Raw genomic sequence first — 21,007 nt, 5'->3', positions numbered from 1 at the left:
GTAGAAACGCGAAAATAAATGCCGATTTTCAAAATGGCTCGAAATCGAAAGTAGATAAGTGAGTTGTGATAACGGTTTCTTATGTAAAACAATATTGTCTAGGGTGCTCTTGTTCCACATTTCGATTATCTTTTATCTATTTGAAGATATCACATAATTACTGTAAAATTAGCGGTATTTTAATTTCGCCGGGATGAAGACTCTTAAGGTGATCCGTAAGTTTAAAGGAGAGCCAAAAATCGCAGAGCGCATGATCCGAACTAAATGCAAGATGAGGCAGAACGTCAACATCACTTTGCCAGCAGATGGAACAACTTCGAATTTTTTGGCGGAACGGAGGACGTGTGGCGGTATTCCATTGACTGACGCTTCGTTTCCGGGTTGTAATGTGGTGTATCCACGACTTGTCGCCGGCGATGAATGTTCCTAGGCACACAACTTTCCGCAGTCAGAAATTCAATGACAGCCCGCTGTTTCAACCGGACATCACCACTGGATTCCACGGACTGCTCCATTACTCTGGAACGAGAAGAGATAGGAAGGTGAAACAAGTGATATTATATAGCTTAATCATCAGTGCATAATGATAAACAGGGGCGGAACTATTGGCCAAGTAGTGGGCTTGGAGGCATTACTTTCTGAATCAGTCACGTATTATTATTAATACCTTCTTCTGTACGGTAAATACTTTGCCATATGGCAGGTATAAACGAGAAAATAATTCAGGCTGCAGAATTCAACGAGAGAGTTAAGGGTACAGAGGTGAACTTAACAGCCTTTCAAACTGAATTATGAATGAAGATACAGTTGCAGAGTCCTCAAAAGAGAAGTATTGTGATCGTTTGTAGGGACCTGGCCATGAAAGTAAATTTAAAGTTGAAAGCTAAAATAAAGGCTTTTGTGTGTGTGTGTGTGTGTGTGTGTTTGTGTGTATGATTCATAAAATTTATTTTATTTTATTTCAGAGTGTGGATTGACACCACAAAACTACACACGATTAATTATGAAATCCGTAAATTTCCTCACGAACTAGGACCAGCAGTTCGGTATGCCAAAATAAAAATCCCGGACATTTTTCCTGAGCTGGAAGGGAAATTGTTGTACCTTGATAATGATGTGATCGTGCAAGGTAAGAAAAAGTAGTTCGTTTCTTGGTTGTGAAATACATATTCATTCAAATTCTATTTGATTCTATGAACACTTTACAGTGGTTTGTTACAAAAGATAAAAAGATCATGGAAAAGGGAAATTAAAATAAAAAATAGCACTCGAGAAAAAGGAATATCAATATCAATAATAATAATAAAACAGTAAAACGAAACACCAAACTCTAAAACCAATAACGGCTATAAGCTATAAAATTAGAATTAAAAGCTAAGAAAACGTTTGTAATTCCGCATCACCTTATTGGTTAATAAAAGGAAGTCGCCCTCCAAGATAGGACTAAGATTATCAGACATTCCTAAACATTGATCTCTGAGGTCTGAGTATTCGAGACTTTTTACAAGAATTTGCCAAATGCCCAACAGGACGACGTTCCAATGCTGGTCATTAAATATGAATAGGTCAGAGGAGTGTGTCCCATATGTAAACGCGCTAGCAGTACTCATCTGCAGTTTTTACGCTATAATATCTACCAACCTCGGAAAAAAAAAAAAAAAAAAAAAAAAAAAAGAGGCTTCACACTTGTAGTTATTTTCGTATGGCTGGTTCCAACCTCTTGCCACAGATATCGCAACTGGCATTGTTGCAGAGTGTTCAAGTGAAGCGAAAATGTTTCGCGTTTTATTAATTAATTGATTCATTGATTAAGGTTTAATGAGGACGTCAGCGGCGAGGCTATTTCTTTCCCGTCACTTTTTACGTTTGCGAAATGTAAGTTCATGTTTCAGCGAAGTCTTCGTGCGCATAGTACAATGAAGAAGTATCTATAGAAAACAAAATACAGTTGTGAGTGGACATGGGATATGATCATGGATTGATTGGTCACGAATCGAGTAGTCGGTTTCCATTGAAGTAATACGTATGAGAGAAATCTAGTTAACTCTTGCGTGTCAGCGAGGAAGAATATACCGTACAGCGAGGAAAAATATATCGTAATTCTGTAACCTTTGGTACACCGGGTCCTGGGTTCGATTTCCGGTGGAAGAGCGTTTGAAGCATTGTGGTTTAAACTCCATCTTAAGCTGCAGGTTAATGTCTCATATAGCTTTGTTGCTGAGAAGGCACGCTGAATTTTCAACAAACTAAAACTGAATGTCTGTCTTGTTTCTCAGAAATCAATCCTAAAACCCTTTAACCAGACAAACATGAATCTTCTATTTCTGTTTAAGATCTTGATTTCAACCTTCTCTTCCTCTGTGAAAAATTTTGACGTCATATTTAACAAATATTTAATTTGGCCTGATCAATTAACACATCATGTAAGAAGGCTTATGAAGTTCTTCATTCCCTCAGTATATTAAAACACTTTTTAATAATACAGTTGAAAAAAAAAAAAAAAAACTCCTGTTAAAACTAGTGATACCACATCTGGAGTACTGTGACATCGCTTTAATTGACGCTGATATACATTTACAAAACCGTTTGCAGAGGGTGCAGAATGCATGCATACGTTTTATTTTTTTAACTTAAGAGTGGACTGGAGCTTTGCGAGGATGCCGTGAAAAATGGGATAAATTTAACATAGGATTTTTTCAATTTTGCATGATATCACGACCTACACTGCTCGTTTGGAGAAAATCGTAAAGCAGGGTTATACATTTAACAATATTATTCAAATTCATGAAGTATTCATAAAGTATGTGTGTGTAATTTGCTCAAAATTATTAATTTCATTTTTTAATTCCCCATAAGGAAATCAAGATTTACCACTAAACCCGATACCGCTTTTTAGAGAAAGTAATGAGAATTAGCAATTGAGGTGCATACCTTCATAATCTTTGATTCGTCTTTATTGACCCTAAAATTTTCTTATTTCTTGTTAATTATTATCTACAGAGAAAATGCTAATTAAATTAGAGAGTGCACATTCTCTTAATAATTAATGTTTAAAAAGTTCAGCATTTTCCCGTTAGATGACTCTGTTCAAAAATGCAGCCGGAGAAAGCAGGCTTGCGTTCGTCTTCCGTGACCGGGTATTTACAATTGCTGTCCGATGCCGACACACCGCGGGTGGTGGAGGATGTCACCAAACACAGTATGAGCGGTTATTTATTGCTGGTCGAAGGAAAGTGGGTGAGAGTGACAGATCTGTAGTTGCCACATTTTTTCTTTTTGTGTTATTTCTAAAGTTCTTCGCTGTATTAAAACATAATACCTAAGAATTTTGTATACGAGGAAACGATTGCAAATTTGCTAATATATATAAAAAAAGTGATCAGTAAGTGATAATAATAATTATTATCATTATTTACGTATTACGTTTGTCCTACAGACTGCCTAAGTAGGTTTTAAATGACCACATTTGATTTTTTTTTAACTAACTACTGAATCCGTAATGATTTAAAGAAACAAGCAATTGGAATTGTGCAGCCCAAAAAATCATGATTATGACAAAAACACAATAATAAATTCACGCAATGTTCATTTGTAATTTGTACTTGAGCAAATTAAGCCTAATTTATTGTTAGTATATATAGTATTAGATTAGTGTTGCCTCCGAGATGGTAAGTATTTTGTAAATTCGAGATGAGATTAGAAAAAATGACAATTCTCGTCTCATTTTCGAGACTAGAATCGAGACGAGAGATAAATTTCACGAGTCTGGCAGGCAACTCTAGTTTATCCCAGTCTTAGTTCTCAAATTTTGTTTATTGATACATGAATCATAGTATAAAAATCATAAATTGATCAAATGATTGTACTAACACAATGTAGAATATTTATCATTTTTTTAAAAAGATACGCAAGTCATTAAACCATATACTCCAATGTTAAATATGGTTTGAATGTTATATCACTCCCTTCATGAACCTCTCGTTACGCTCAAGGATTCTGATAACTTCTAGATGAAATTAATACAAATGAATTTTAAAACTACGGAAGACTCCCAAACCATCTGAATACAATACTCAAACTTCGAAGTAGTCGGCTACATCTACAACTGGTTGTAATAGAGGAATAGTATTTTGGCAGCCATGAGAAATGTGCAGATTACTTCTACACAAGAAAACAATGCCCAAATGAAAAGTGCATTGTTCCTGAGTTGAAAGGAAAAAAAATGAAATAAAATCTTTGAGTTTTACGTCCCACGGTTATGCCGGTGAGGCTAAAGAAGACGGTGATGATGAGTCATGAATGAAATGAAGAAAGTGGGAGGAAACGGGAGAACCCCGAGAAAACCCACGTACACGGTGTTTGTCCACCACTAAGTTCACTTGGCGGGAGCTGGGATCGAACCCGATACCCCAAGCACCAGAGGTGAACGCTCTACCACTGAGCCACCGCGCCCCCCTGAGTTGAAAGAATGTGGGCTACTTGAAAAAACTAATAATGTAGTAAGGCAGCTGAGTTTACACAGCAGAAGCCTTATTGAAGATGTCGACAGTAACCCAGTAGAGCACTACTACTCTGCAGTGGCAAAGTTCCTTGGAGGGAAACGAATTAATTACTCTGCTGGTCGTTCGTATGCTGGTAGATGTGCTGGTGCAGTAGTACGTCATAATACTGGATTTGCCTTAAGCTTCACAAGAAAATGTATAACAGTAGCCCCAGTGAAACCTCAAAGAAGTGCGAGACCACTAGAAAGAGGAAGATAGAAGCCGGGATTGATTCAGTGGAAAAAAAAGTGTTGGAAGTCTCTATTTCATGAAAAGAAACCGGATCATGATGAACATTATGGAGCACAAGCTCAAAAACCTGATTTGCCTTCTGCAGATTTCGAGAGAATACAGGGAATTCTTAGATAATCTTAGGAAGTCAGATGATGAACGTAAAAGAATAGAGAGGATGACAGTAGCTCAATATCAAAGTGGCGAATGGCTGGAGCAACGTAGGAAACTTCTTACAGCTTCGTACTTCGGTCGGGTATGTAAGATGTTACCCACAACGAGTTGCAAGTCTTTAGTTAAGGAAATTCTCTACTCTAATTTTGACTGTGACGCTATGGCGTATGGAAGAATAAATGAAGAAAGAGCGAAAAAGGATTTAGGAAGAAGGTTGGACGTTAGTATTGCTGAATGTGGACTCTTCATCGATGCTGCAGTACCTTTTCTTGGTGGAACTCCTGATGGCCTTATTGGAGAAAATAGTATCGTCGAAGTCAAGAACACTTCAACAGCAGCTTCCTTGACACCCGATGAAGCTACTCGTGCAAAAAAAAATGTACAGTGTGGAATGTATCGAAAGATGGCCAAATTTGTGGCATTAATAAAAGTCATAATCATTATCAAATTCAGGGTCAATTGCATATTACCCAAAGAGATTATTGCATCTACGTAATGTGAACCCCTCTCGGGTTGAAAAATGAAACTATTGAGCGAGACAACACATTCTGGAAAGAAAACATGCTTCCTAAGCTTGAGCGCTTTTATATGAACAGCCTTCTTCCAGAATTAGTAGATCCTCGCCATAGTAGATCCATACCAATTAGGCACCCTTCTTACATATTAGAAGCCCAGGAAAGAAAGCAGTTGGCCCGTAAGAGACCATCAGAAACAGAGCCATCAACGTTTCAGACTGATTTCAAGACGGTGGAAAATCTGTGGTTTGTGAATTGTAAATTTATGTAGCACAGGTAGTAGCTATTCACATTCTTATATGTCATTTTATTAGGATGAGAATTTTATCTCTTTGTGAGGATTTTGTCTAATTTCTCAATTCCCAGGGAATTCTTACATTTTATTTTCTAATTGAGATATAGAGCATCTTATACTTTACATCTTAAAATTCCGCACTTTATGTTGCACAGTAACTTCCATTTGTAAATTTCTTGCAAGAAATCATTAAAAAAAAAAAAAAAAGTTCCCTTCTTTTATAAGTAAGGTATTGACACACGGATAAATATTTACCGCAGGATGTAAAGTATAACCTGCTCTATACAAACGATAAGCTTATGTTATTTAGCATTTTACAATTACAATTCAGGAGTTGCCAGCAAAACCTCCAAAACTAGGAACTACACAAGTGTGCGGAAATGAGAAAAAGCATTTTAGAATTGTATACAGGACAAAATATTCAGTGTTCTAACATGAAATTTTGATGGCAGAAGCACAAGATACTCTAAATTTACTGTGTAATTTCTGCGGCGATCCGATGTAGTTTCAAAATGGCGGCGATTTTAAAAAATGATCGCCGTATTTTCAGAGGCTTATACATCATGACCTGTGGTGCTTTTTTACAGAATCGCTAGTCTAATTACGTGCGTTTTTTTTTCTTCAGATTTTGGGGTTTTGCCGGCAATCCCTTAATAGTACATTTGAAAAAAAATCCTGTATAAAGTATGTTTTATTTATATATTGCACTATACAGTATTTTCTCTATTGTTGCAGTTTCTCAGATACTTCATTTTTTAAAATATGTACTGTATTTTTTGAAACCATGTGTTATCACTCAGCATGTACCATGGTATTCAAAAATATGTCGCTTGTCTTATGGACTATGCATAAGAAATGAGATTTTTTGATCACCACTGTACAATGTAGCCATGTATTAGTTATTTCCTTTTGTGTAACTGTATTTATTTGGAACAGAAATGAGTTTTTACGTAATTTATATATTGATTTTCTATAAGTGCTGGGTGGTACGAGCTTTCTTAGATAACGTGGTGAGATTTGACACAGTAAAAGCTGCTTGCTTTACAAGTTCGTTTGGTGCATTATTTAGTCTATTTTGTTTGCCTTTTTGCATTAAACATTATATATCACATGTTTTGCTAACGTGTGCAATACCTCAGAATTACTAACAAATTAAATCCGAAATAAGAGTAGATACCAAATTCTATATTGGGATAGGTTATACAAAAAAGCCCTTGGATACTTATGTATAACATGAATTTTTAATGAAAATGATCATTTCATAGATGCGGTATGATTACCAATTATTCATTCTGTTAATATTGTGATGTGTACAAATAATAGGGAATTTATTGGCTTTGCTGTTTTTTTTTTTTTTTTTTTTTTTTTTTTTTTTTTTTTTTTTTAACGATGCTGCTCATTTCATTCAGTAAAGTTTATGTGATGATTTCAGTGTCATAAAGACATTAAGCTGTAGATGTGAATATTTTATTGTGTTATTTTAGATGGTGAATGAAAACTAAGATAACTTTCTTCTGAAAGAAAAAGGAAAGAAAGAAAAAGAAGTAGATCCTCCCAACTAATCTTTTGTGAATAGAGAAAATGCATAGCAAAATTGGTCGGGATTCGACCCACCCACCTCCTGATTACCGGTAATCAGAAGGTACGTGGTTCGAAACCCGTTCAAGACAGAAATGTTCTAAATGTATTTTCTCAATTCACTATCTACATAAGGTTTCTATGGAAGAAAACATAATGTTTTGTGGTTGAAATATTCCAAGTTCTGAAGGTAGATATAATGTAGTTGACCACCGTAATCTTCCTTTTATTACTCATATCATGTAAATAATATGATAACAACTATATACTCTCATTAAATTGGAACTTGCACGAGAAAAAAATACTCAAACTATTTAATGAAATCTAAATCTTTGTAATAATGGAGGACCAACTCTGTAAATCAAATTCATATATAAGTTTATTGTCACGTGAAAATTTGTAAAAAGGAGCACAAGGATAAAGATTTTGAAAACGATTATAAATAAATTGTAACATCTTTTAAGCTCATTCTTAGGTCCATATCAGACAAAAAGTGAGCGAGCGATGTTGTAGATTGGTTGCTATTTTTCAAGCTCCAAATTTTGTTACTGAGAAGAACACATACACAAACTACCTTCAGTAATCCGTGAGGTTTTATTTATTTTTTTTTTTTTTAATGTTTTATCTGTAATGGCATAAAAGGAAATATGTAATGATATATTTTTTTATTTTTTTTAAAAATATTGTTTTTCAGGCTGAAATCATATCTTTAAAATGATTTGTCGCTCTGTTGCACGTTCCAGACCTCCAGAGTGGCATAGTTGTCACTTTGTCAATCACGCGCTTTCTCGTTTTGTCTGACATTCGCCTTAGTCCTACGATTTAGTTTCGTGATCCATTTACATGGAGGAACATATCTATAAAGAGAAGAAAACAAAGGGTGATTTTCAGTTTACTCTTACTATTGATTTGCAAATAATATGTGATTACACAAATCGTGCACATTAGGATAGCCGCATGGATCAGGATTTGAAGTAAGGATGCACAGGTTCGAATTTGAGTTACGAAACAAGGTGCTGATTTTAATTTCGGAGTCTGGAACTGTTCGATCTTGGTCGCGATCCAGGAATTCAAAGCATATTCAAAAAGTTATTTTAATAACTTGAACGTGTTTCTTTATTTTAGTAACATCGCGTTGCGAAGCCCGAATACTACTTCACTTCTACCAACACTTTGTTGTTATATATAGTCTGGAGGAAATTCATCGAAACAAAAAAATTCAGTATGTCAGATCACTGGCGCAAATCCCGGGGGCATGTCCCATCCAATCTTGGAACTGGGGGGGACTGTCGCCTCAATAATCCGATTTGAAATGTGGTTTTTGGGGAGAAATGTGATGATTTGTGTCCGATCGTCACAAAGGAAAGTGAGATGAAACTGATGTCCCCCCACAATAAGCCTCAAAATCGCTTTAAAAACAAACAAACAAACAAAAAAGGTTATGGGAACGGTCTTACCCTCCCCCCTGAATGTTGAAGACAGATTTGCGCTGCTGTGTCAATGTTTCTTGAGTGTTTCTTCCTAAATTGCGGGTGCTGAATCGGAATTTCTCTGTTATACAAATGTACACCTTGAGCATTTTCAGTAATTCAAGATGACGCCTGTAAAAGTGATGATAATGTTTCTGAAATATTTTATCAATATGGCTACCGAATTATGTTTTTTTTTGGGGGGGGGGGGATTCCAACAAGAATGTAAAAACGTATATGAAATTGATGAAAAACAAGATATCCAAAATGGAAAATTCAGATTCAGGACCCTCAAGCTAGGTACACTCATGTCTAAAATGATTGTCGCATATCTATAACTGTTTTCTTGTAAGAATAAAATTTGATAATGATTTTGGAGGCTACTTTTAATACTGATGCTATGTGAATAAGGGAAATGTATATTTGTGGTAAATTTCATAGGAAAAGAATTACAAGTACGATAATTAGAATGAGTAAAACAAAACGTTGCTAAATGGACAAGAAAGTTTTATTTTTGTTTTATTGTTTTTTTGACATGAAATTTGCCACATACATGTCTTTGCCGATTATATACATACTAACATTATAAGAAATACCGGGCGAATTCGTTATCAAACTATATTCCTTCAACAATCAACAACAAATTTATAGATATGCGACAATATTTTGGACATGAGTGTACATACTTAGGTATAGTGTAATTTTGGGTTAGGTCTTGACGTTTTTTCCTGACACAACAGCTTAGTAGAACAGGCTTTCCGTGACGATTTGCAAGCATCAGAATCCCGGCCGTTTGCGCTTATAGGTCTCCTGATCCGAGGCTATACAGAGACGAGACCTACAGTTTGAAGTGGAACCGAACCATTACTTGGGTATTCATCCGAAGCGTTGGACTTCCAGCAGGGTTTAAACCTGCGACCACACACGTCGAAAGGAGGCGAGAGTTTCCGGTCTCAATCCGTGGATATAACGTCGAGGTAATGACCAAATATAGTACTGAGACGCTGTTTATTTTCTCGCGCGGCTTGTGCTTGGAAGTCCTTGGTTTGATCTTACAGAGTAGCTCGTTGTGAGAATCATAGAGCCTGGTTTTAGTTACATTTCGTTAGTACAAGTGAAGAAAAAAATATTAAAATACTAAGTATTTATTTTTCACAGAGTATAGCGAAATAGTCGACTTGCACAGCATTTGTGTTTTTTGTTCTTACGATAACTGCCGCACACGAGTACCGATTCGAATTAAACTTTCACACATTCCTTATTATGGTTCAAAGTATAAGTCAAGTTTGTTGGGGAAGAGAATCGTACAAGGGTAGGAGGTGAAAACGCCTCTAGAAGTGCAAAGATGTAGAAAAATGAAGGTAACTCATATTAAAAATGAATTTAATGACTATTTTCTGTTATAAGAGCTTCATAAATGTGCAAACATACTATATATGGCTTCCGAAAATGGATTCCAGAGCTATATATGGTTTCGGAAAAGAAATAATCACGTCTTTCAATTGCTGTTCAATCTCAAACGAGAAGCAGCATTTGTTGAAAGAAAAATAGTTGCACCAACATGAACGAGAAAAAAAAATCTGGCGACGAGAATGAATTCAATCTTAAAATATGTAGAAATAATAACGGATCGCCATTATTTTGAATTGATTTTGAACTTAACATCCTCTTTAGCAGCGAGGCTATATGAGACGTGGACCTACTGATTAACGTGTAATCCGAACCACATGAGCTCCCACCGGAAATCGAACCCGAGTCTCACACGCCAAATGCGCGTATGCTAACTTCTTAGCCACGAAGGAGTTCTCGCTACTCTTTGTACATGAGTGAAAAAAAGGATAAATGCACGTAGTTTATTCTTTGGTTTGGGTGTGACGTACTGAACATAAGAAATATGAAATACTGACGCGGAACTCTTTGAAATTGACGATTTATTACTTTTGTTTTTCACGAGCTGTCAACAAATTGGACAGTGAGGCATATAATTGACATGCGACATTTCTTTTCAAATGTAATGTAATGTGTTTTTATATGCCTGAAAATAACGAGATAAATTGATTGGGAAATCCATTAATGAGATATTGGATTTCAAAATTATTATTATTTTCATTTTCTAACATGAAATTGGCAAAACGAAACAAATACGCATTCTCTTCTGTGTTCAAATCGAAAGCAGGAAAAAAAAAATACATGCCATCTTTCCAAAGCGAGCCCAAGTAAGTTTTTTTTTTTTTTTTCGCATCGAAGCTTCCTGGTCACCACGGCCTTCTCTCTCTTTTGAGGGTCATGGCTCACCCCCGAAAGAATGGTTAGCAGATACTCCTCCTGTAAGGGCACCCTGCTGCGTTCAAGAAGGGGTGGAGAGAAGCAGCCAAGACATATTCCATATACCTGGCGCTTCTGCCTTCCGCCACAAGGCGCTGTTTGACAGTTCCAAAAGAACAAGAAAGCTAGAATGTAGAATCTGAATCATGCTCCAGTCCACTCTTAAAATTCTCTCATCATGTAACGCCATTTTTAAAAAGCTACGATGGCTGAAAACGCAGCAACGGCGTAACTTGCACTCGTTGGTACTTTCTCTATAAAACACTTACTTTTACAAAACCGTCTTACCTTCTAAAATACCTTAATTTTTTTAAGCGATTTCCATGACAGGGAAACAAGATCACGTTTTAACGGCCAGTTTGCAATTCCTTTCTCTCGAAATCATACATAATTTCCACTTGTCGTGATTGGAATGCTTTGTCAACCTTAATACGTGAGTCAAGCTCTGTGGCGTCTTTGAAAAGAGCAGGTTACAATGTATTGTTATCGAAGCAAGGTAGAATAGAGACAGAGACAGAAGAGCCAATAGAAAAGCTCGTCATAAGTACATAAAACTTAACAGTTATTACATATTGTAACACGTACGTATACATTATTTTAGTGTAGCACTATAATATATATATACAGGGTGTTTCAAAACAACACCGCCAACGTTTCGTAGGTGATTCCATGTTTTACCATCTTCCGTTATCGGTGAAAGGAACTGTGAAAAGGAAGTTGAAGTATAGGGATACTCCTTTAAGTACTAATGGTGCGTTCGTTTCGCTGGTACCGGTGAATTCTGAAACATGAATATTTAGATAGAGAACATACTAGTTCCTGTGTAATTCCTTAAACCGCTTGGGATAGGTCTTATAGTTTCTAAGTTAGGAAGTTTTGAAAAATGATTTTTCGAATTTTCAATGGATCATAACTCTGAAAGGAGGCATTTTTCGGCCCATGTTTATTAGAACTTTTTCCTTTCGTTTCGTATAAGGAATCGCCTCCCAAAGTTTGTCAGTGGAGTTACCTACCACCCTGTATATATATAAATGGTTTTGACAGTCATGTTACTAGCTGGTTGTAATACAATGTGTATGTGCATATAAATTGGTCAGTGTCACTGATCTAAATACCATGGTTTATATGTTTGTAGGAAACATTTGGGAGCTATATCAAACACCTATCTTGCGAGGCCATTATGGAGCGTTTTCTGAGGACTGCAGCTCAACGTCGAAAAGATTTGGCTTAGGTATAGCTCGCTATGCAACTCATGTTAATATGCAAAATTCTCAGGTATCGAAGTTGAAACTGGATCCTGGTGCGTGTCCTTTTAATACTGGTGTGTTCCTAACTAACATCACTCTGTGGAAGAAGAAAAATTTGAGTGAGAGATTAGAGCATTGGATCAACGTCAATGAAAGGTGGGAAAAGACAATAAAATACGAGGGCCATTCGGAAAGTAACCTACGATTGGTTAAAAAAAGAAATAAATAAGATGAATTTATTATATACATCTGAAAATTACTTCTTTGCTCTATCTTTTAACATAGTTTCCGTAAACATTCAAGCATTTATCATATCTCTGCACTAGGTTAGAAATTCTATCAGCGTAAGTATCTTCCGCCTGAGCTTTGAACAAGCCTGTGACCGAATCTTTCAGTTCCTCATCTTAACAAAGCGCTGAGATCCAAGCCATTGCTTCATATGCATGACGAGATGATAATCGCTTGGTGCCAAATCTAGGCTGTAGAGCGGATGATTAAAAATGCCTCATTTAAACTGGCCCAGAAGGTCCTTGGTTACCCGAGCAGAGTGAGGTTATGAATGTTTGTTCGTCCACTTTTAAATGAACGAACCCATTCACGAACAACTCCTTCACTCATCACACATGGTCCATACACGGCACAAAGTTCCTGATCAATAGCTGCTGCCAAATATTGTGTTGCCGTAAGAAAACGTATAACAGCTCGCAACTCGCACTTGGCGGGGTTTTCTCTTGCATCACACATTTTGAGACGCTGCAAAAGTGAAACTAGTAATCAGACAACCTTCACTCTACCACGGATGGATGTAGACTAATCTACCGTGCATGTCTGTGCAAAGATGGTAACGCTTCTCCCACTACTTCACGCACAATGACCAGTCGGAGATTACTTTCTGAATGCGCCTCGTATTTGTAATTACCATATTGTATTGAAATTTAAAAAATGTACTACATATAAAATCAGCGAATAAATTAATTTATGGCAGCTATGATGTGTAAATAAGTTAGCACAGAGAATAACAATGGCATTCTTTATTATTTTAGAAGTGAGAATATCTATCAGTGAATTTTAATCAACTGATATTGTACATAATTGATAGTTTGTTGTGTGGAAAGTTGTTATTGAGGTGCACTTAAAAATAATAATTTGTGTTTATTAATTAGCTAGTCTGACATATCGAGGTTGTAAGTGAATTCTATAGATTTCTTTACGCTAATTTTCTTTCAAGTGTAAGCTTTTTTCATAAGTTTTGTCAGAAGATACATACTTCTTAGGATAAGATTTTCAGTGAATCGAGAAATGTAATGAAGATACCGGTATTTCTCTGGATAAAATGCTATTTATTGCTATATATGTTGTCATATTTGCTGTTAATACAAGGCATTGTCTTAGAGTACAGGTATGTTAGCTCCCACTTATTATTTTAAAATTAAGTATCGCACTAGTTAGCAACTAGAACACTGTAAGAATGTGTATGACATATACTGTATTCTCTTTATCATCTGCTAATCTCAAAATTATACTTGTCTTTGAATCTTAGAATCTAGTTCCTCATCTCTCTGTCTAAGTACATAATAATCTTAATTAGTTCATAGATTCATTACATAATAGAATCTTCTATTCCTATTCTCACAGATCGATATTTCACATCTGTCTAAAAAAAAAAAAAAAAAATCCCCTAATCCCACTAACAGATACGAACATGTCAAATTCGCAAAATGTTGCTGCAAGAGAAAGGCCGATTAGTCTGTTAAGGTACAGCGAATCATTATTTACAAATATCTGTTCTTAAGAAACGTGGATAAAGACACAAAAAAAAAATATTATTAGTATTATATATTTATATTTAACGCTTTAATGTGCCATCCTTCTGTGGTATCAACTTTTTATTCGATCGTCGGTCTTCCTTCACCATTTCCTCCTTTTCTTTCAGCAGTGCTAATCCATTTTGAGTGGCCAGTTGAATGGACTTTCGTTTTTAATCGCATCGTATTGTCATTAGCTTCTTTTAACATGTCTCTTACATTTCTTTTCTGTTCACAATACATGGAATATTGTTCTCTACCACATCTCAGATACACAAGTTTTATTTTTAGTGTTCGAAGTGTCTTCATGGCTAATGTATGTGGTTTCTTTGCGCGTTATCTTGGTTTCTGTCCCTGCTGAAGATTAAGTCTTGCATAAAAATCCAAGTAGTCCTTCAAATCCAGTATCGTAAGTCCCGTTTTATTTAGCTTCAGTGTTGAGAAGAAGGTTGGATTTCAATCAGACGAAATGTAATGTTTCTGATCTATACTGAGCAACACTCCATACAGAGCTATTAATATATATATATATATTTTTTTTCTTTCTTGCTGCTGTTAACCTTCTTTGATGTCAGTGGTCTTTTCTTTCTGTTGGATGCCAAATTTGCGTGAACAATCCTAATTGTAACTTCTTTTACTCCTTTTCCATCTGAGAACATTGTGCTAATCAAATATTATGATTGTTTTCACTTTGAATTTTCACGCTGTCAGGGAAGCTTGAGGGTTATGAGATTCTTTGACGATGAAGTTATGGGATTAAATTGAAGTTATGGGGAACCGCCCACATCTAAACACATATGCCAACTAGAAGTTCTGCAACAGAAGACCATACAAATAGGTCCGACGGATGTCCAGATACGACGCAGTACGAAACCCTCGTTTCAAGTACATAATATTGTCACTATATTGCAGTTGATACTACTTGTCCTCTTTGACAGCTCACTGCGCCCACGTGATGCTCAATGCTGTGTTGCCAGCTTTTGCGTCGGATATTGAAACACCAAATTATTCACTGCAAGTAAATCTCAGTTTTATAAAATTAAATGACACAAAAGAGAACTAAAAAGAATGCTTTCAATAACCAGCAGGTCCACTACTTAAATTGACATTCGGCTAAAACAATGTGCATTTTTTATATTGAGGGCCGCGGTGGCTCAGTGGTTGAGCGTTCACCTCTGGTACTTGGGGTCCCGGGTTCGATCCCAGCCCCCGCCAAGTGAACTTTGTGGTGGACAAACACCGTGTGCGTGGATTTTCTCGGGGTTCTCCCGTTTCCTCCCACTTTCTTCATTCCACCATTTCATTCATTACTCATCATCACCGTCTCCTTTAGCCTAACCGGCATAATCGTGGGACGTAAAACTCCAAGATTTCATTTAATTTCATTTTTATATTCAAATTGACAACGTGCGTAAAGGGTGGAATGTTTACCATTGCAGAACGAGAGAAATGAGCCACTATAATTGGCTGTATGTGCTGTTGCCATAGAAACAGTTCTTGTTGTCTGATTGTCGTGACCACATGTGAGAAGAAAAAAAAGAGGAAAGCAACTGTCAGAAGGGACAAGTTGTGTCAAATGGACTTTAGTCTCTCATAAGCATTATATTATTAGGGCTTGTAATAAATATCCTGAAATGTATATGATTAATTATAGAACTCCTGCACTTATGCGAATCTATTTTTTTACTTGGTAAATATAACAGCTGTTGTAAAATTCCTTCTTCTTTCAACAGGGAGACAATTATCGGTATTCAGCCAGGGACTGATGAGACCGAAGCAGCTATGTTGATTGAATTTTACCGCAAAGTGTCGCCAATGAATCCTCTGTGGAACGTCAGACATTTAGGTAAAGATACGCACGGTATTTAGAAAGTGACAGTCCATTATAAAATAGTGTAAATATCATTTTTCAATTTAATTGATGTAGCAAGAAGTATCAAAGTATTGTTATTGATTTATTTATTTTTAAAGTTTAAGGTCATTTCAACAACGAGGCCATTTGAGACATGTATCTACAATTTTAAGACGGTGTCCGAGCCGTATGTATTCCCAGCAGGAATCGAATACTGTCTCCCGCACCAAAAATAGTACTGTAATTATTTAGCCAGCCACGATGGAGCTCAAAGTTCTTCGAATCTAGCCGCATTGTTGATGGAAAAAAGAAATTAGGAGAAAACGGGAATAAAATCCACACAAACTATATTTGTCTATCACAAAGTCTACTTGACGGGAGCTGATATCAAACAGAGATCCCACGCACCAGAAGTGAGTGCTCTACCACTAAGCCACCGCGGCCTCCAGCGCCATAGTGTATATAGGAAAATATTAAAACTTTGTGGCAACACTAATTTTTCTGGTTTGATTATACTGGGAGAAATGTCATTATTCACATCTTATTGTGCACTTTAAAGCTGGGTGTCACTTAGCGGAAAATTTCCTGTAAAAACCTCTGGACTCTGGCCAGAATGCGACATTAAGAAAGAAAAAAACCTGAAAACAGGGAATAGTGACATTTTTAGCTTTTCCAGCATCTGTCTGATTCATGTTAACTTTTTGTTTAGTAATTCAAAATAGAAATAACTCACAGCCTCTAAGCAAAGCACAGTTTTCTTCTTCTTCTAGCCTCTAAGCAAAGCACAATTTTCTTCTTCTTCTTGTTCTTATGATTATTATTCAAAGTAGAAATAACTTTTTGGAATCTGCGATCATAAATGTAACCTCTGTTGATCTTAGAAAAGAAATCATTAGAAAATACTTCTCTGTTGTCAGGGTGGCGACAAACCTAAAAAACGAGAAAGGTAAGGGAATTTGACAAGTCAGGGAATATCCATTTAGTGAGAATGAAATCTTAAAAGCATTTAAAATGAAAAGTTTAAAACAATTTCATATAATGTTTGAATGATTTTTTTTTTTTAAATTAGGAAATTCAGACTTAGAAACTTACCTGTTTTCCACTAAGGATACGTATAACAAACTTATGTTTTGTAGTTGTACGCATTATCTTTTGCTTTTGCTTGTGCAGTAGAATATCATGTTGGGAAATCATCTACACACTGTAATTGAATCGTAAATTTATTTTCGACACACGCATAATTCCAAGCTTTTTTCTTTTTCGTTCCCACTAGTTTCGATATTATCGGAGTTTCCTGTTCTGCTTTAACTGAGGGTAGGTGATAACACAAATCAAACGACTTTGGAATACCGTTACTCTTATGTGAATTTTTGAGTATTTACTGTTGTATATTTTAATTTGCAAAGAGATTTATTTCGGAAGTGTTTATGAGTTTACGAAAATGGCTTATAAAGTTCCACATCAGCGTATGCGTTATGTCAGTACTCAATGGATAGCCGGACTACTTTCATCAGACTCTTGATCTTTAAATATGGGATACGCCTATAGGTTCCAAAGTGCATTTTCTACTTTGTGTTTAGAATACAATAATTATACTTTTGTAAATATCTAATTATGATGATTCGTCTCAAAATTATTGTTTATTCTTATTTAAAAATTATTGTGACATTAATAATAATGCAGCAATTTGCGAACAATATTTACGGTACATGATTTCAAATAAAGTTTTGGTCTTCCTCTCAAGTTTGTAAGCGTTTTCCAGTACAGTATATTCAAAGTTCTATGAAACAAGATTTTTTTTTCAGACAAGGCGTGGAAAGAACATTTTGTAAATGGAATGTAGCTTATGAAGGAGGCGCAAAAACTGTTCTGGAGGTTGGACAGTGTAATCTCATGGGAATACCTCTGCTAGCACCCGTCTCCAAAAGTACGTAACAAAGATCGTATTTATTTGCTTAGCAATTCGCAGTGAAAAAGAAAAAAAAAAATTTAAAAAAAAAATATATATATATAGATTTCACTGGAAAGCCTTTATGTAAATTTTGCCTTTTCGCATATCTTCAAATCAGACATCAAGACGTCACCAAATGAACCTATAATAATACTTGACATAGAAAGCTGTGGATTACTTACCTTGCGTGGAGAATTTAAGGCTGTAATTAAGGTAACGAACTGGAGAATAATTGAATTTCTAAGATCTCTGCGTAACTTATTTAATGATGTTCCAGCACGCCGTGCCGAATATTCTCCAATAAAGACTCAGAAAATTTTCCAGTGAAGTTGTGTTCTGTGTTGGCTTGAAAATAGTAGTGTTTCCGAGCGAACCTTGACATTTTTAGTATCTTCAATTGTATATTAAAGGTCAGGAAAGATAAGAAAGTTCCATGCACTTAGAGCTATGAGATCATGTCAGGTATGCTGGAAAAAGATGAAATTCCTGTTCCTAAACGTACATTTTGTAAAGCACTTGCTTCAGAAGTAGAACCTTTCTTTACTGAATTTCAGACTGGTTCTCCTCTCAGTCTATTTTTTTTTTACAATACTTTCTCGGGCGTGATGAAGAAAGTGATGCAAAATTAGTTGAAAAACCAGACATTTTGAGTTCTTTTGAAAAACCAGAAATTTTTACTTCTTTAAGTCCATGTATACGAATTATGGAAAATGAGGAAAATTTTCTTCCTGTGAAAAACGTTGACATTAGTTTTGGTACACATACTTCTTTTTAAAAAAAATGTCAACCAATGACGCATTTGAACATCTTGAAGTTTTCGCCGAAATTGCAGAAAGTGTCTACAGAAATTTGTTCTCAAATTTTTGGAGAAGTCACCTTTAAATTATGAATTGACTAGAGCTCTTTCGTTGTTGGATCTTAATGTTTCTGCGGCGTCTGATGTTGAATCTGATGAAGTCTCTTTTAACCTAACCAGCAGAAAATAGTTAGATGAGAATAGAGTAGATGGTGTTGTGAGGCAGTGTAAAGTGTTTTGTTCGAATCGAAACTTATAAAACAATTACGAGTCAGTGTATTCTAGAACTGGTCAGTGTTTGGATGACTTTTGGCTAAAAAATTTGGATGCTTCAGAGGAAAATGATTTGAGATATTTTAAAATGGTCTTGATTTTCTCTTATGAAAATTCAAATCTAGAAAGAGGACTCTTAATCAATGCACAATGTGTAGAAGCAGATAATTAAAAAAAAAAAAAAAAAAAAAAAAAAAAACTTTAGTAGCACTCAGTTTTGTATACAATTCAATGGAGTTTTACGTCCAATGGTTATGACGGCTAGGCTAAAAGAGACGGTGATAATGAGAAATGCATGAAATGGTGGAATGAAGAAAACGGGAGAACCACGGGGAAAACCCACGCGCACGATATTTGTCCACCACAAAGTTCACTTGCCGTGAGCGAGCATCGAATCAGGAACCCCACGTACCAGAGGTGAACGCTTTACCATTGAGCTACTGCGGCTCCTGTATACGATTCAGTAGCTTCTTGGGGTGAGCTTGAGAAACTATTCATAAGGAAATCCATGATTCTCTATGCACGAAATGCTCGTACTTCTTCTGCAGAAGCAATAAATCAGCGACGAGTGAAAGAGGATACAAACGAAAAGAAGCTGAAGACAGGAAAATAAAGACCATTCTGAACGATCGTGAATCTAAGATACTAAAAGAATATAGAGCAATATTGGCGAGGATATAAAGCGTTTGGAGAAGTGAAATGAATCACACAATACGGTGGAATTTTTTTCTAAAGATATGTCGTTAATATAGAACAGCCAGTTCTATAAACACACATCCACCCTTTTTCGGTGAGTGTCTCACTGACTTTTTCCTTTCATCTGTGACGAAACTTTCACCTTGCTACTAAAGTTGCAGATTCAAGTTTCACGGAAGATGTTTAATACCTTACTTTGTACAGAAATTTTTATAAGTGTATGTAATTTCAGAATAAAATATGTTGTATTTGTTTCTATATTATTCATTTTACTAGTTGATTAGAGATAAATGTATGACTTACATACACCGTTGTCATATTTTTTTTGGAGTTGTTTTTCCACCAGGAGTCAGGAAATTTTTTCCTATAATTTTTATCGCCTACCTTCGTTGTGTTCCTTTTGATTTTCGGTATCCTTTACAAATGATTGCATTGACAACACCTTCCACGTTATTCTTAAAACATTGACTTTAAAGATTTCTCTCTTTTTCCCATTAAAACGTTCTGTATTCCATTTTCTAATAAATAATGATGTAATATCAGACATCTGTCCACAAAAACAGAACCTTTTTTTTTTTTCCTTCAAAATTAGCCCAGGTAAACCATTAGATTTAGAGACAGATTCCAAAAAGTGGTTCTTCAGCCACGAGTTTCAACCAAAGCCATGACAAGAAGCAACAAATTATAGTGATGGGTAAGGACATTAAACCTTCAAGTGGATTATTTTAAAGTAATTCAGGGTTATGTTGAATGTAACGAAGTATAATAATAATAACTTTTTCTAAGATACGAGAGTGTTAGTGATACTGTGAGTCTACAAAGCAACATAAGAATTCGTTAATAAAGTCGTACCGAAGATGACTACAAGCTGTAGTTAAAACTTACGGACGAGTGAAAAATATTTTGGTTACATGGTTTTGATCCAATATTTTTAATATCAAATGTGTAGTTGATATATATATATATATATCGGGTGTTCTAAAAATGGCGCCTACGGACCACACAGTACTATTCTACAGGCCAAAATAAAGCGAAAATGTTATATGATGAAACGCCCTCCGGGGCCTCATTCAGCTGCCATGGGGAATCAAAATTTCACAATGTGGCAACGTCGCAGACTAACTTCGAGCCATTGGCATTACTCTACGAATACAGCAAGCAGTTGAATCGATTGCTACACTAATAAGGGATGCTAGTGTCAATCAGTATCGACTTTAGCTGCCATTTTGAAAGAATTGATGTAACTATGTGGTAGGTGG

General features: G+C 35.8%; 1 protein-coding gene across 4 annotated transcripts in view; it reads left to right on the top strand.

Annotated features, from left to right (window-relative positions):
- Nucleotides 1-21,007, top strand: part of LOC145668994 (glycosyltransferase 8 domain-containing protein 1-like) — a 62,612-nt gene that overhangs the window by 31,346 nt on the left and 10,259 nt on the right. For 3 of the 4 annotated variants that reach the window (XM_081737313.1, XM_081737314.1, XM_081737316.1), the window contains 3 exons: nucleotides 966-1,129; nucleotides 12,264-12,531; nucleotides 15,914-16,026. In XM_081737313.1, the coding sequence (XP_081593439.1) occupies nucleotides 966-1,129; nucleotides 12,264-12,531; nucleotides 15,914-16,026 (545 nt within the window). The remainder of the gene's footprint in view (nucleotides 1-965; nucleotides 1,130-12,263; nucleotides 12,532-15,913; nucleotides 16,027-21,007) is intronic. The other variant, XM_081737315.1, reaches the window with a different exon arrangement.

This window comes from Thermobia domestica, chromosome 13 (genome assembly GCF_964235325.1).
Source record: "Thermobia domestica chromosome 13, izTheDome1.hap1.1, whole genome shotgun sequence".
Taxonomy (NCBI): Eukaryota; Metazoa; Arthropoda; class Insecta; order Zygentoma; family Lepismatidae; genus Thermobia; species Thermobia domestica.
This window is presented reverse-complemented; position numbering and strand designations above follow the sequence as displayed.